Raw genomic sequence first — 17,319 nt, 5'->3', positions numbered from 1 at the left:
TAAACATTTAATATAGGCTTTACTCTCATACAATTCGATATAATACAGACTTTGCCAGCGATACCAGAAATAATAGGGTACTACGATTTCTGGCTCTCCAAGAACACCTGAAACCCATGCTTATTCCTAACGTGCTTCAAAAGCTCATTTCTCCTATAGTTCCGGTACCCACAGTAATTGCAGCCATACTGCGGTTCCTTGCCGCATTCAGTGCTGACGTGTCTTTGCAGGTTTCTCTTTGCATTGTAGGTCTTCAGACACTTGGTGCACCTAAATAATTGCGTCTGCACGATTTCAAATTTTTCAGCAGCCTCCGCTTCCATAGATACTATCTGAAACCAGAATTTCCTACATGACAACTAGAGTGTAGCAAAGAACTACTTACCTGCTCCGACTCTACTCCAGCGTCTTCAACTAGTGGATCATCTTCTTGAGTTAAATAATTACTACTGTCCTTTTCAAGAGATCGCTCAGTGTCCTGTTGAGATTCCAATAACGTGCTTTCGTCTGGATATATGACTTGGATGGTCCATCCATTGCCAGAGTCACTCTCTAAGTCTGTGAAGAGTACGTCTATGAGTTCTACAAGTTATTGCTCTGTTATCGACTGTTTAAATGTAGAAATTGAGTCAGGTAGAGGTGAATTAAACTAAGTTTTCAAATATGGTGTTTGTATTAGAAGCACACGTATTTACATGTTCATAGAGGTTATACAATAGGTACAGCAAACCGTAAGAACCTAAACTTAGCTTACAGTACAGTTGTATGGAATTTGACTGAACTAGAAGCATGATCCTTTGTCGATGTTCTATACCAGCAACTCCCATCTCAATTAGCAAAATAATCTTGTAATTTTGAGATTTGATCATGAAAAGCATGAAATTGCTAGTTGAGATACAAATATCTATACAGGATGCTATGAATTCATAAGAATGTATGGAGACCTTCCGAATCGTGAGAAATACAATATCATGTATCTCATAGAGCTTAGAAGATCGCCGTATATTTCTGCCCGTTTGTAGCACCCTGTATAAAAAATGACCCCCTACTATCTACGGACGCAAAGCATTGGCCATGACGTCAAAGGTTTTCATCTGTGTTAACCGATTAAATAATATGGACATCAAATGAAAAGCCATACATCAAATCATGGTCAATCCTCATTTCCTAGACTATAGTTCGGGCTTCAAAGCCTGAAGCGCTTGTGATCCTTTACAACAAAGTCAACAACGTGTAACTATAGCTTAACTTTCTACTCCTAACATATAAAACACTTAGTTAATAAATTAAATAAATAAATAAATAAATAAATAAGTCAATAAATAAACACAGAGAGACAGTTACTGAGTGTATCAGTGACTAGTAAAATTCCAAGTTAAGTCTTGTAGGATTTCTCGGAAAATCAGATTTCACTTAGGTACTTGAGGACACGAAAATTTTACAAACAAAAATAAAATAGACTAAAAAGTAATATTGTAGCTACTGTCTTCCACATAAAACCGCTCTAAGGTTTCCGGTTCATGCTTGGCCCAAGTGGACTTAAACAAGTACTGATGCCCTTTTATGTGGTTGTTCAGGACGTAGGCCCTGCGTGCCCTATAAGGGCAATAAGGACATTTCAGCTCCGGTTCTACCCCGCATTCCTGTCTAATGTGGCGGCTCAAAGTCTTCTTGTGGTGGTAGATTTTCCTGCACTTAGGACAGGCAAACACTGGCGATACTTTGCTGAGGATCACCTGATGGTGTTTTGACCCTACTAGAACATTCTCTGATCAATGAATTTGTTCTACGTACGGCAAACCGAGAATACCTACTTCAAACCACAAAAAAACACTCATTGAACATAACACACGCAGGCCAAACTAAAACTGGAAATCAAAAGAAAACTGCAAGCAGCAAACAATAGTTCAAAAATAATGTGAAAGCGAGCTAGGAGCAGAAGAATCTCATGGTTTTGTGGTTGGAAAGGTTTATTTTCAGGTGTGTTTTTTAAGGGCCAAATAGGCAGATATGTCAGTCTGAACAAGCCTTGTTGAGTCTCCTTATCCAGTCCGAAGTAACTAGTCCCTTTTTGGAAGACTTTTATACGAAAATCTAAAAAATAAAAATAAATAGTTAAGATGAGGAACAAATGCAAATATCCGTAGCGAAGAAAAATTCTAGACTTAATTCAAAAAAATATTTATTGACAATCACACCATTAAACGTCAGGCCAAAATCCATGTACTTTCCTCATATGTTTAAGAAGATCAAAGCGGTGCTTCGTGCGGACTTCACAAAAAGTGCACTGAAATTCCGGCTGTTTGCCGCACTCATATTTCTTGTGCCTATTGTAGGTGGTCTTGGTACCGTATGACCGCCCACAGATGCAATGTAGCCTAGCACGGTAAGCTAGAATTTTGGAAGAGCATTATTTCAGGCTATTCTTAAAACTTTGGGACGTCGAGCTAAAGAAAACACTCAGCGGTGACGGATACACAATTTTATTAATTTTTCCACTATTTAAAAGAGATTCACAAATACAGTCTTGCGTTGTACTGGGTGGCCAAATAAGAATAGTTCCCAGTCGTATTGAAGAAGCTACAGCTGATGCGGTGTATTTAAAAAACTGGAGGAAAAGGTCGGAGTGGGACATGCAATATAGTAGATTCAAAATTTTTAACATACAAGGTGTTCTAGTTAGCTCGAATCATTTTGCAAATTAGCAAAAATTTGGTTTACGTGAATTTGGATCACTTCGAAACAGCTTAATAATTATTGGTTTTCTGTTCTGGTCGGTTCGGGTAAGATCGAAATTGATCAAATTTATGAACAGGTCAGAGGTGCTCTCTCTCAAAGAAGGTTACTATCGTTTCAGAAGAACCTAGTTCATAAATTGTAACTCCCCGGAAGGGCCTAATTGGTAAATAACAAACCAGGGGATATTTTAAACAGTTCGAATATGTATAAATGTAGCAGTTCTGTATACGGGGCGTCCGGCTTTCTTTTCTAGCAATGCTGCAACAACTGCAGTATCACCTTCGATAAACCTTCTTAAGTCAAACGCAAAAAATTACTATTTTTCCCTAGAAAAAGTCTGAATTCATGCAGCTTTCCCCTGGATTATCGTCACTTCGCTCTCTGACGATTGGCCCTTGAAAATAATATCGATCCGGCTTTCGAATCCACTTCTGCAATAAAACTTTCCTCCGTAAAAGACTATTCTCATTTCGCCGCCCGGCATTCTCTAACGAAAGCTTCAGCTTAGGTAGTTAATAAGACCTTAAATCTATACACAATCACAAAAAAACTAATATCAAATATTTCGGAACGTATCAATGCGTGAAGTCTAGAGAGCATTGGGTGTGGACTAAGGCCACGTCTTCTTCAATCCAACCCGGGGCTAACCAGACCTAACCTCCGGGCAGACAAGACTATCACTTTGTACATATTTGTGCTGCGACCTAAATTAAATAAAACTTACTTCCTGACGAATGACTAGATCGGGTAACACATATTTTGTCACAAATGAAGCATTGAAGAGCAAAACAAAATTCTCAAGACTCAAGAGAAGGTTGATGAACCAACGGGCTTCATCGATATTGCAAATATTACTCTTTGAAGTCAGGGTGGACTCACAGTGTTGGTTCGCAAAGGCTTTAAAAGGCAACTTTCAGGCCAGTGAATGAAGCTGTTTGATTCATTTCATGGGAGAATTCGTTTTGTTTATCAACGTCTCAAATAACTATAGTACCTTAATTACTAGTTACCTAGAGGTTAGAATAAATAAGCCTTATCCCTAACAATAACGAAAAAGAATGGCACAAGTGGAACCTAAATCCTTCTGAAGGATCTGACCTGAGTAAAGCTAAAAGTGAATTAAATACTGGAATGCAAGTACGGGAATGTAAAAATTCAAGTGCACAAAGCCTTAATTCAGAGCAACATTGCCGAAAATTCCATGCTCAAAATTGAGCACCCTATGAGGACTGCTGCTGCGCTCCGCCTTTGGTGTGTTCTCTTCGGTTTTGCGCAGCATTTCCACCTCCCCTGAAGTGCTATCCACAATCTTAAAATTAATATTCCGCGCGTCTGTCTGCACTACTTGAATTTCTGCGCTCTTCGGCAGCACCGGTGACACCACGTGCCTCTGGCGCAGTTTCTGAATGTAGATGTCGTGAGTGTTGCGCATATGCTTCAGTAGAATATAGCCATGCTTGAATGCTTTGGAGCACATCTGGCACACGAAAGCCGGTTTTTGGCCGCAATCGAAGCGCAAATGCCGCCCCAAAGTCTTCTTCTGCTGGTAGGTCTTCTTACAGCGCCGACAGCCGTACCGGACTCGGTCGTGGTTGAAAACTTTTAGTGTGCCGTACTCCTCGAAGTCCGAGGCGTAGAACACTATACCTGCAACCCATGAGCATACAACAAGAGAGTTTATGAGAGAACGAGGGGGTGCATACCTACTGGCGGCCAAACGAAAAAAGATAATCGAGCACTGCATGAAAACGACACTCATCACTATAGTCGACAACTACACTGGCGAAATTAAAAAAAAATCAGCCAAATGCACTATTTTGAAAAAAAAATAAAAAGCAGAAAAGCTTCTAGAAAACTCTAAAAAAAACCAAAAAATAAACGGACATTAATATATTCTCATTTAAATATGGAAAGTCATCGGGCGTAATTCCACGCCTCTCTACAGGTCACGTGTTCTTAAAAAGCCCAGCCAATCCGCACATTTGAAGGACTCTAGGCACATGAGTCATCTCATGCCTGGTCAAATGGTGCTTTTTCTTAAAACCCCGATTGCACACTGCGCAGAAAAATGAAGGTGGCACGCCGCACTCCTCCTTTTGATGGCTGCGCAGATTCCTCTTGAGCGTATATGACCTGTGGCAATTGGCGCAAGCGTACCTCACTTCAAAACCTACGGGTCAACTGTTATTATTTCTAATTTAATTTTTTCATTACTAGTTTGAAGGAATTATTCCCAGGGTCATTAATTATCAAACTCATTAGTAAAAAGACCCCCACTCCACTTAACCTAGAATGAAACACGAAACAACTACTCAACATTTATAATTCATTTTAAAATTGACAAGTCACAACGATTCCTCCTTCATGTGCTGAGAGCGGATATGCACAGTCATGTCATACTTTCTGCGGCTTCGATGACCGCAAATCGAACATTGAAATTGGGGATCTATGCCGCACTCGAACTCAACATGACGCTTCAAGATGTGCTTATGCTTATATCTTTTGCAGCATCTAGAGCATTGATATTTGCGCTCAGAGTCATTTCTCCCTCTCCACTTCAGTAGCTGTCTGATCACTAATTCGGCGTTCACTTTATGTTCCTCTACAAACAGAATCAGTCAGTATGAAGAAATTAGATGAGACATACGTGAAGTTCCGTATAATGTAAAATATGTGTGGGACGAGATCAAATGAACGCTTGGCCACGCATTTTGTCCCTTATAGTCTCCTATTTGGTGTATTTTGATGAGATTAAAGTTGTGCATACGCCCTGGACATATCAGCAATTCCCGTTGAGCCCAATAAAAAAAGCTGTTTTTTACATAGAAAAAATATAATTCTACTCGAATACTGATATAAAATATGATAAAGGCCTTCTAACTAGTACCTACATAGGATGGCACTAAAACTGAGTTTATTTGGCAACACTGGTAAATAAGTTTCAAGTTTAAAGGCACTTCTTAAGTCACTAGAATCGCCTAGGTTTAGGCGCAGTCTTTATAATAAGTCCGACATCTAATAGAAGAAACTCTCAAAAATCTCAATAAAACGAGACAGACAAATATTTGGCACCACTCTGTCAGGAAACGTGGAATCACGACTTTAAATTTGGCAGTCATTATTTAAGTTAAATCTATGAGAATTCCACACTTATAATAATACAAGCATACAAAATAATATACAACCTGCCAAAAAGTTCATTTCTTAATGAAATAACGTTTTTACTATACACTATTTCCAAAGGATGTCATACAGGGACCTCATAAACGGTTATACAGTGTCTGTACAAAATGGTTGTGGAAACAAAGTTGCTTAAAGAGAAGCGGTTAGTTACGTATCGGCTGTTGAAAATGAAAATGTTTTAAAGAGTACCGTTCGCGTCTTTGACATCCTGTAGATTGCTAAACACGAGATCCCTATGCTACTCATCTTGGTACGTATTGGACTACGAAAAAAACTCTAATTAATTAAATAAACCAGAATGTCAAATGGTAACAGAAGAAGCGATGTTCAGTTCACTTTTTAACAGCTTTACATCAACTCCATGCCGATTGAACAGATGCCTGGACAAATGATACTTCCTTCTGAACATACTCAGGCATATCTCACACTTAAACTTAGGTTCCACACCCACACACTCCTCCTTCTCGTGCCTGTATAGATGGCGCTTATTCTTATAGCTTTTCTGGCAAACTTTGCATTCAAAACGCTGAGGGGGTTCTATCACATTCTCTGCTTTCCGTTCGTTCAAGTAATTGCTATTGGCGGAGAGCCGGAAATTATCCGAAGAAGCCACCATGGACTTGATGCCCGCCTCCATATTGAGTTTGAGGAGCTTGTAATAGCTTTGAAGGAGGGCGCTGCGATTCAGCAAATTCTCCTGCCCTTGAGGAAGGGGGCTCTTCTGCAAGTTGGCTAAAAAAAAAGGTAGTGCAATTATTTGTTGATCTACGGAAATTCTACCAAAACATGCTTGGCCTACTCAACGTAACTACTTCAGAATTGACTACTGAGTGTATCTTAATTTGATGCTTGCACCTACTTTAATACTAAAAGGATACTCCACTAAACATCCTTACAACATTCTTAAAACAGTAGTTAGTATTTGTCAGGATTTTTGATAAGGTTTCGAGCCCTAAAGGACTTTAGGCTGGAAACGTAAATAGCGGCAATACCCAAGTCTCGTTGGCCTAAAATAAATTAACATAATGCGTTTTTATAGGGGTCGTCATCCAATAATTTTGAAGTATGCTTAACGTTAAGTTGCCCTTAAGTTCAAAAATGTCCACTCTATTTTCGACTTAACGGTCGCTTGGCTTTACGCTTAAAAATTGCTCGGTGCAAACAGCCTAAAAACGGCTGGTGGAGTAACAATTAACACTTCCACAAAAATTGAAGGCCAAAACTTGAAGATTTCTTTACTTTTACCTACCTACCTACAGACACATTGCCCAGCAATCCCTTGCGACAGTTTTAATAAACCGACTTTGGCACAGTTTTCACGTGCATTAACTGCAATATCCCCGATTTTGTTTTGGAACCACTTACTAAATAGCGACGGTTGCCATTTTCCAGAACTCTATATCCAGCATCGCTGCAGTAAAATACTTACATTGTTGAGAGAAGCTTTCAGACATGTTTCATTTCATTTAAGAATCGAAAAGAACCGGTAGCGTATACGAGCACACAACAGTGCAGTTGTTTTCATGTATTGAAAAGATGAAATCACTAGCAAATGGAAGTTTATAGTTGCCCTCTTCCTTTAGTTTCCTTATGCCGAGCGCATCCGATTGGTAATGGAAGAAATCAAAAAAATTATCGCCCCTTTTTAATATCATATCAAAAAGGAGGTCAAATTTTCATGAGTGTTCTGTGATGTCCCGAAAGCGTTCGATCGAGCTCTTCAGGACATCACGTTACAAAAATTAGTGTTTTACGAAGTGAGGAAACTGTCTCATTGAACTCTTTGAAATTTTACACCGTTCAACGAACGCAACTTGTTAAATGCACGTTGTCAAGGCCTTGCACGTGCCTTGACAACGGTGTCACAGGGGTCAATCTTGGAACGCACTCTCTTATCCCGTATGTCAAAAATTTTCCTAATCTTCATCGAACACTCATGGACACAAATCTTCAATTTACCGCTTTCTCACTGACCAATCACATGCCGAAATTTAGGTTCACCGTTCAATTAGTATACCGCATTTAATACGTGGAGATGCCACCGTGCCCCGTTCTTAGTTTTTCCCACTCTGTAGGGCAACAACCTCAAATAGATTAAAAAAAAACCTCAAGAGTCAAAGAAGAGATCAAGCAACGGTCACACTCACACTCGAATTAGTGCAGCACTCGTTCGGATATTTAAGGCCGGAGCTTAAGTAAAGCGACTTTTAACATTAAAGTAAAAATGTTTATAAGTTTATTACTTTTTGGGGTGCAATAAATGGAAAGTCTCCACTTTACTAACACGCCCTTTACGCTCGCCAAATTAAACGGTCTCGATTAGTAATCACCCTCATTAATAGATGTGTGCGTTAAATAACTATTAAAGTTCATGTATGCTTTTTAATTACGTCTTTAATCGAGCAATTTATTTCGTTCACAAAATATGTCCCAGACACATGTATATTCACATCAAGAAAACCTCCAGTGAATTTAAACAGTGAATTTTCATAAATCGCGTCCGACATGACAAAGAATTACAAATATTTTTAAATCGCTAGTTATGAATGATACATTGATACACCGCGTAATACGAGGAAAATAGAGGTTCTAAGTCAATCCGACCTCTTGCCGGAATAATGTCGTAAACGTAAGTGTATATCATTTTCGCAAAAAATCAATTCATTATGTTTTTTTTTACTAGCAGCACTTGAGTGACCCCCCACACAACAGTGATTGATAGCCATATCTATGACCTCTGGTCACCTCGTAGATGTGAGCATTCTTTCTGGTTCGTTCAGTTCATTCTGGTTGCCATCGCGTAGGAATATATTGATCCCGTTTACTATGTATAGAGGCACCAAAACTGCCTAGTCATTTTACGACATTTTAAAGTCAGATACGTGAATTTTGACTTCGACTTTTCACATACATCGAAACCCACATGCAAAAACTTCACAGAGTACAGCGATCTTTGGCTTCCTACGTCACTAAATGTGAATTTTCGCTATTTTAAAGATTTTTACGCGGTCCTGGTAGTTCTCCTTAGACAGGGTGTCCTGAATAACAATTAGCAGTTACTAACCTGGAGAGCTTGTTTTTGATAATAAAAAATTTATAATTTTTGCTGTCAACAGTCGCATTACTTGGGACACCCCGTATGTACAACAACCAATGCAGGCACTAAAAGTTTCCAATTCAAATTCAATACAGCAGCCACACATCGACCATTGCTTAACGGCGTATAGTAATGCCGCCCAAATTTTTTACTTATTCTGTACTTATATTAAAATTATACAGGGAACTGAAGAATGTTGTCCGGAGACTTTTAAGGCGATTTTCCTGATGGAACATCTCATTGTTGTCGAGTCTTTCATTTAACGATGTAAATAAATTAAAAAATCTGTTTTATCTCCGTTTTACTTCCTGCCCCATCTCTTAGACCAGAGCAACCAAACTTTTCAAAAAAAAAAGGGCGACCACCAATCGTTCTTTGCTTCAAGAGACGTGGTAAATCTACGACTGCAGCGATATTTATTTACATCAACAAAGCTTAAATTGCCTTCGCGAACGGGAGGCCTCTTTCTGGGCGCAATATTTGGGCTGATTCCGGATCTGGCCCATATGTACGCCATTGCACCAGCATTGTTCCTTCGTTACTTCTGGGTTCCTGCTCCAGTAATTAACCTTTCAGCGCCCCTCAGTTCGCATAAAACGCGGACAAAATCTAATTACGATACGCAACCAATACATAATTCTATATTGAAACTATTTTTAGTAATAAATTTAATGCCTTCATCTCTCGACTCGTAACAGAAACCGAAATTGTAAAGTAATTCGTGAAGATTTTCCTTGTCGCCCCTGTCCCTTGTCACTTGTAGATTACTGGAATGTTCCTGGTTCCAAGTGAACACAATTTGTTTGATTTTCCAAGACGAAGAGTTTTAACTTGTTAGTAGCTGCAGAACTGCAATACATCACAAAGTACATAATTTTTTACGTCATTTTCATCCAAGGGCGTGATTCTAAATCAACCTCTGAGAATGATATTTTCAGCGATTCAGCGATGTTAATTTGTCAAAAAATTGCAATTTTGAATTTCATTAGACAAAGAATTTTCATTCTCGGTGTGATCAGGCACCTCGTGCCGGATCTTCCTTGATTTTTTTTGAAAAAAAGAAAACGTTCTGCGCTGCAAACCTGATCTGCACTTAGTTTCGGTTGTTTAATTTTATTGAAGAGGTCCAACACAGAGGGAGAACAGCTGTGGGGTGAGCGGACGGACCACTTTTCTCCTCATACAGATAACTAGCATATGCTGAAGCGGGTATTAAAATTTCGAAGCCAACCTAAGGTAGTCCTAAACTCCTCGTTTCTTATACAGTTGTATAATTGAAAAATGGACGTTTTCGTAGATTACGTCACGAAGCACAGAAGTAACTGCGAAAATATACGCTTGCATAGGTCACAAACCAGTATACACAAAATAGCATATATGGAAATACTGACTTTGAGCCGTATCTGAAAACTTGACGTTATGTTTTGCTTAATTTAAGCTGAATGATCCAAATTAAAACTATTTTTCTAGAAAAATAAATCGTTCCTTAAATGAAATTGCACTTTTTCTGATTTTTTTTTTGTTTTCTACGTGGTGGAAGGTGCACGATTTCTAAAATTATGCCAAAACTTGCCTGAGAAAAAAAGTAAGTTATTATGTCTCTCTACTTTCGTCTGTCTCTTCCCCCACTCGCTGCCGAACTATCAAATCATCAGAGAAAAAAGGTCAGAAAAGATGGGACGTAATTGATCCATTCAATTATTAGTGATGTCTCAAGGATGAGTCTTAAACTACAATATTTATTTTAATTGAAACAATCTAACAGATACAGGTTGTTTACACGTCGAAAGGAAACCTAACTAATAAAGCCGACTTTTTTCAGTTTCGCAGTTTGTTAAGCACTGAAATTTATTTCGGGAATACTGACAGAATCAGTCTCACAATCTACAATCTAAATACTTTTAAGTTTGACTGAAATTCTGCAAATTGTGTCTATACAATCAGATTGCAGAAGCAATCTTGAAAGACCATAAGGATATAATTTGAACGAATCATTCGCAAAGGACGTCAAAATCTTTATCTCTTTTACCTGCACCCAAATAATGGTCGCTTCCTCGTAGTGCCTAAATCGCAAACTTGCCCATAGCTCTACTGAAAAATCACCACTTTAAAGGATACACGTTTGCTATATCTATCTCCCTCGTGCACGTGTGAAGATACCCAGTGCATGCGCCTTCAGCTTTATATCCCTCAATCTAGTTCCACACTTATACTTTTTCTCTTCAACGGCACCCAGCTTTCCACTGCACTTTGGGGAGAATTTTTCACAAATTTCCATTGAAAACGTAAACACTCAAACACCTCGTATAACGTACTTCTTGAAGCAGACGAACGAACTGATGCCGAGGCGTCCCATGAAAATTTACCCTCCGCTCGTCGTACCCAGGGTCAAAGTACCAGGGGGGAGTGAAAAGCAGCCGCCCTGGCCCTTTGTGTTCAGGTAGAAAATCGATAAGCAGGGCTCGGTCTGAATTTTACCCCTCGCTAGGGCGAATTTTTATCAGCTTCGATTTAGGGGTTTAGTGGTGTTTATGGGTGGCAGTTACAGTCTTTTGGTTACAGATTATTTTAAATGCTAGAAAAGCAAATAATAATGTAGAAAATGTTTTAGGCAACAAATTAATTTTCCAATAACATAATTTTCATAGAAACGGTACATTTAAAGTCAACAGAGTGCTGGTTCATTTCTCCATTTCGATGGAAATTATCTTATTGGCAAAGTTGTCAGGGCATGGACTGGCTCTCAGTGTAAGCTAGAGCGGGCTTAAAACAAAACCAATGTTGTCAAATAATTTACCATGAGACCAGATTATGAATGTAAACTTTAGCTACGTATTCGTCACCACCATGTTGAAATGGAGTCAGTGAAAAATGCCTCAATTTCAACACCCGAGATTCTTGGAATTTGATAAACAGATCTTTAATAGTTCGACCCCTAATAATAAAGTTTTCAATGTACTGTTAAAATTCAGATCATTGAGCTCCAGAATTCGTATTAGCCTAACAGAAGATTGAAAACGGAACCTAAGCGTTAGGTACCTATTTATTACTTAACAGCAATGCACTTTACCTCAAAATTTCAATTTCGCCTAAACTTAATTTTAAGAGCAAGTGTAACAAACCATACTAAATTTCCCACTGAATTAATGAACCTCCAAGCACCTCGTTAATAAATGTGCAATTCCCCTATCTACCACATTGAGAATAATCCTTTACTCTCCGACATCTCTTCGCTCAAGTTGACGAAGAATGCAGCTGCATAGAGAAACCTTCCAAGTATTCTTAGGTATCCTTTACCTCTCCGGTAGCTATTGTGTCGCATTGTAGAGAAACATTTTTTCTTCGTGCGATAAATATTAAGGTAGTTTAACCAACTCCTTGTTAGCAGTAACCGTAATACTAACTCCAGTTTTATGTACAACAACCCAAGACATGCTACCGTCGGTCCAGATAGTTGAAACTACTATTAACTTCTAGTTAGCACCCGAACATATCAACTCAGTAGCAGTTAACCCAATTGCATACAGAGTGAGATTTCCCAGAAATGTTAATATCTACAGGGACGACTGCGGGCAGCAGTCTGCTGTCTGAGAAATATTAAATTCGTAAAAATGCATGGTTTTAGGGGCTTGCGCTTAAACCAGCTTTTTTCGCCATTTCATGGAAGCTTCTGTAAATTAAGCTTATTCATAAATATGGAAAATAGGTGCCCTGCAGTGTTTAATGCCTGTTTTCCTAACAAAGGCGAAAAGAGATACTTTTCCGCATCTAGGATTTTCCGGTGGTTGGCTAAAAGGCGCATAACCGGTGCGGTTACGCGGTCGAATGCGAAATACTACATTGGGCAACTGGTGCCTAAAGCAACACTTTTCGAGTATGTCTCACACCTGTGAAGGGTAATTTTCATACGTTTGAGACTGCGGAAACTGTAAAATATTTCTTTTTGATTCTGTTCATTTTTGTTCCAACTGATTACAAATTGGTGCGAAATAATTCAAATACATTCACATGAAAATGAGCTGTTTAATATTGAAATTAAATTTAACAAGTGTTCAACTTTAAAATTGAAGTTAATTTCTATAGAAACCAAGAAAATTGCGAATACCCAGGTTCTATTATATCGATGTTTCTATGGAAATTAGCCTGCGATTTAGGCTGACAGCGTATGTTCCGACCAACTCCAATCCACGAGATTCAGCTTCTTTATGTTCGATTTAATTTTCGACACTGCTGATCAGAGTATATAAAGGAATTTTTCCTGCATATTAACTTTAGCTTGCGCTCCAAAGCTGTGAAATTGAACATTTCCGATGTGTCCTGCCTGTATGACAGTTGTCCAGGGTGCTGGCTACTACACCGACTACTCGCCTGATTGGATTGAAATTTTTATGTGGTTTTAGACGAAGAAAAAAGTCTTGAAAATAATCAATGTACCAAAGTTGACATGCAGCGTCTGTAAAACTGTTTTCGATGGGTGGTTTTTGACACTTTCAACATCTGGAACTTACCAACGGCTGCAAATGGAACGATGTATCCCTTCAATTTTCCGGCTCGAAACTGCAGCTCAGGATTTTATTCGTTCTTAAATGTTTTTTCTCTCTTGTCTAATTGCTCTGTATTCGAATTTATTCTTTACGTTCACTACCTAGTAGTTTTCCTTCTTTGCTCAATTTCTTCTTGCATTTAACAAGGTCTTCCCTCGCTTCAATGCTGCGTTCGGAAATTGAAATTACTTTTAATTCACAGTCTTGGTGGATGATTACTTTGCGCCGACTCGTAGCCAGTAGATAGAGCATTAGAGTACCTGCTGTTATAATGGTCCTGCTAAACGCCTTTACCGGAACGTGACCACGAATTCGCCGTTTGACTGATTGCAGTCGTTTCTGTTATTCTCTTAATGTAACAATGGCGGATACTATTGTCAACATCGACCTAATTCCAAACAATACAATGTTCACTTTTCGTACGAAAATCGTAAAGTACTTTAAAAATAAATATCAACAGCGTTCGACACTGGCAGGAGTTGACAAATCTATCACGTTCGACTGTGTCAGTGACAAACGTGGATTGACGCTGCCTCAGCGATGCTTTCCAGTAACATATTTGTTTTGATTTAAAACACAAATGCTTTGTAAAATCAGCGACAAAAATTAGAAGTGGGAAATGAAGTGTTGATACAAGTCCATTGCGTTTTTACGGAACTCGTTGACGTTTTCCAGACCGCCCTTCGCGTTGGCTCGTCCAGGAAAGAAAACACGTATAGAAACAAGTCTATTGGTTTACTAGTGAACTCGCGACGTATGTAACTATAGCAGGATTTGGTGGCATTTTTACATTCGGAACCGAACTTTCCTGGAGGTTTCCAGAAAAAAGGTGGCATTTTGGCCGTGAACTGGCAGTGACAATTCGTATTTACAAAAGCGAATTTTTGAGAAGGCGGTACTTTAGGTGGTGTACCAAGTGTGGGTGCCAATTTCCAATTTAATATCTCATTTGACACAAGTTTTGGTTCAGCATCTAGAAAGTGTCACCTTGACAACAGGGATTGCATCGTCATTGGATTGGGCTGTATTTAGATCCCCTAGCGTGACACTTTTCATACATTTCAACAATTTTCCCAGGTATCAATCAACCCGTATACTTTTTACTAAAACTGTATATATTTGATATTAATTAGTTCCAAAAATATTTCCACATACCTACCTAAATTTTGAATAAACCAGCTTCCGTTACGTATCACCCATTACCAAGTGTCCCCTCTATTTATCGATACCCCTAGATATTCTTCAAAAACGCGTCTCAAGCAACGAATTCTTCAAAGACGGAGGTAATTCTCCAATTATCATTAACGTAAAATTTCATCAAACAAAAATTCTCCGACAACGTTTGTACATATGCTATAAACGCTTCGATTTACATATCCGATTATTGTACTTTATTAACTATTTACTGAGCATTCGAAATTCCGGTTGGTGGTTTCAAGGTGCAAAAGGCATATCCGTATTTTCACAGAATTTTTTTATTTTTGTACGTATACATAAATATTTTTAATCTACACGTGTCAATGCTCATTTCGACACAATAATCGCATTCACTCAATACAGGGCAAGAAACTTTTCAGATCGAACAATACGCGATGAGAGAGAGAAAAAAAAATCAATTTGTAACGTTGAAGATTTTAGCAATTTGATACTTTGATCATCATGGAGAGAGAAATAATGCGAACTCTTATTATCACGTCCTCAAACTGCGAATGAGGCGGTTTGTCTCAAAAACTGTTCCGAATATGTTAGTCAGTTCCGTAAAACCGTGCTATATACAAGTCTTTTTAGACATAGGATCGTATACTATTGTTAAAACTGTCTGCAGGAAGAATAGTAGCCAATATCTTCGCGAAATTTGAAAATTCTGCCATTTAGAGAAAACGGTAGACAACGGCGCGTGCATTGTGGACAGAGACTGCCCCAACCATTCTACTGGCCCTGTATACTGTGATTGAAAGAATACCGAACAAGCGAACTCCGTTGAAACTATACAGAGAACTGAGAATTACAACAGAGCTAGGAAAAATAAAGTGATTAAAAAAATCAGCATATTTAACACGATGGCTTTTAATGTGGGCATTATTCGGTTTTAATTGCTCAAATTTTGACTACCTCACGAACGAATGTCAAAAAACACGTAAATTACAAAAAATAAACTTAATTTTGTATTTTAACTACTTCTGGAAGTAGCAATCCTCAGTTATCACAAAACCAATATCCAATATACAAACCCATTTTCGCCCATTATTCCTCAGTTAGCCCAGAAGCAGAAGAGACCCAGCCACCGATAAAAACAGCCAGAGATCATACAGAACTATATTGTAGTCAATATTTTTTTACACCGAGTAAATACGAGTACATATGACTAGACCTAACTTTTTTTTGGTATATTTACGCACTAAAACCGACGTGAATGGTGGCAACGATTGACTAGAGAGACCAAATATGAGAAGTGTCCTCATTGCTGAACTTGAAATGGTGCTTTTGCGCATCAGTTCATGAAATAAAATTCTATTTTCCCTTGAGAAAGTGTAAATTGTTTGCGTGCCGCACAACTTTTCTAAGCAACGCACAATTTTCACGGAGATTTCTGAATTCTATGGTGCCTCGTCTTGGTGTCGGTTAACATTAAAGTCTATGTGAAATTTCCTCGGGAAAAAGCTATTAACACTGCTGTACTATATGAGAACACGATACAACTGAAAACTCCGTTAATTTGCGGCAAAGGACGCTCCGGTGCGGCAAGTGCACGTAACCGTACAAAGTTCAGCAATAAGAACAGACCTAACATAATACCGTTGAGGAAAATCCTTTGGATAAGCCTGAACTAACCTAAACGAATATAGTAAAACTAAAAAATATGGCACTCAAAATCTTTGGTTAAAAAGTTCCCTTACTATCCTAAACCTTAATACTAACATGAGTCACAGATCAAATGAAATATGAAGTCTGATGGCACAAAAGGGTTCCTTAACCGCAGATGAGGTGAGAATGGCAACCGCAGGCATTGGAAGAATTCTTGTAAAAAAGGGAGCTATGGAAAGCAAGAAAATCGCCAAAAACGAAATTTCGAGATTACGGAGCGATTTTGTACTGAAAATGTCGGGGAATACAAAAATTGCATTAGAATAATGGAAGCCAAATCTCCATAGTGGATCTTGGTGGACTTCTTGGCTTCTGCTCAGCACCCAATTTCGCTTCAGTGCATTTCAAGCGGACAGAAATCCGCTAACAGTGGCTAAAAACGTGTAGTAGACTGAAAAAATATGCTCGAAATAGGTTTTCGAAAAGAAATGGTAGTAGTGACTAGCGCTATCGCTACTTTGAAGTAGTAGTGTTCTCGCCGATACGAAGCTTACCGCAGTATCTGGCGACTTAGTAAGAGGTAACAGAGGAAGGTTTTGGGGTTCTATAAACAGTGATACTTTTACTAAATTTAGGCAGAGTGCTCGGCAATGGGGGTGAATTTTGAAAAGTAGCGCTTGCGCTACCTCCGGCTTCCGCGCACCTATGCTTATTTTCAAAGTGCCTTTTAAGATTGCTTTGTTGATGGAACTTTCTATCGCAAAACGAACATTGAAACATGGCTGGTTTACCGCATTCGTACTGCACGTGCCTGCGCATGTTTCCTCGATGTTTGTAGACCTTCCCACAATTTTGACAAGGATACCCGATCTCCTGCTCGATTTTTCTTAGGTACCACGAGCCATCCTCTCCTGGAAAAAGGGATTCTGCTGTACTGGGTACCAGTTAGTC

At 38.8% G+C, this 17,319-nt stretch overlaps 2 protein-coding genes and 1 long non-coding RNA gene across 8 annotated transcripts in view; 1 reads left to right on the top strand and 2 right to left on the bottom strand.

Moving 5' to 3' along the window:
• LOC136348299 (longitudinals lacking protein, isoforms A/B/D/L-like) overlaps window positions 1-17,319 on the bottom strand; it is a 111,626-nt gene that overhangs the window by 84,884 nt on the left and 9,423 nt on the right. The window lies entirely within an intron of this gene.
• LOC136348314 (zinc finger protein 354A-like) lies at window positions 5,348-16,765 on the bottom strand. Of its 2 annotated transcripts, none has more exons than XM_066299067.1 (2): window positions 15,795-16,765; window positions 5,348-6,654 (listed from the first exon to the last, which is right to left on the bottom strand). In XM_066299067.1, the coding sequence occupies exons 1-2, from the start codon at window positions 15,796-15,798 to the stop codon at window positions 6,224-6,226; spliced, it is 435 nt and encodes a 144-aa protein (XP_066155164.1). In that variant the 5' UTR covers window positions 15,799-16,765; the 3' UTR covers window positions 5,348-6,223. The 2 variants fall into 2 exon arrangements, 1 of the variants encoding a protein (XP_066155164.1); XR_010733617.1 differs by lacking the exon at window positions 15,795-16,765 and adding an exon at window positions 6,782-8,615 and having other exon boundaries at window positions 6,525-6,654.
• LOC136348333 (uncharacterized) lies at window positions 8,349-9,307 on the top strand. Its single transcript, XR_010733638.1, has 2 exons — window positions 8,349-8,551; window positions 8,606-9,307. It is a non-coding gene; the product is annotated as an uncharacterized lncRNA (long non-coding RNA).

The sequence above is a fragment of the Euwallacea fornicatus genome, chromosome 32 (assembly GCF_040115645.1).
Source record: "Euwallacea fornicatus isolate EFF26 chromosome 32, ASM4011564v1, whole genome shotgun sequence".
Lineage (NCBI taxonomy): Eukaryota > Metazoa > Arthropoda > Insecta > Coleoptera > Curculionidae > Euwallacea > Euwallacea fornicatus.
This window is presented reverse-complemented; position numbering and strand designations above follow the sequence as displayed.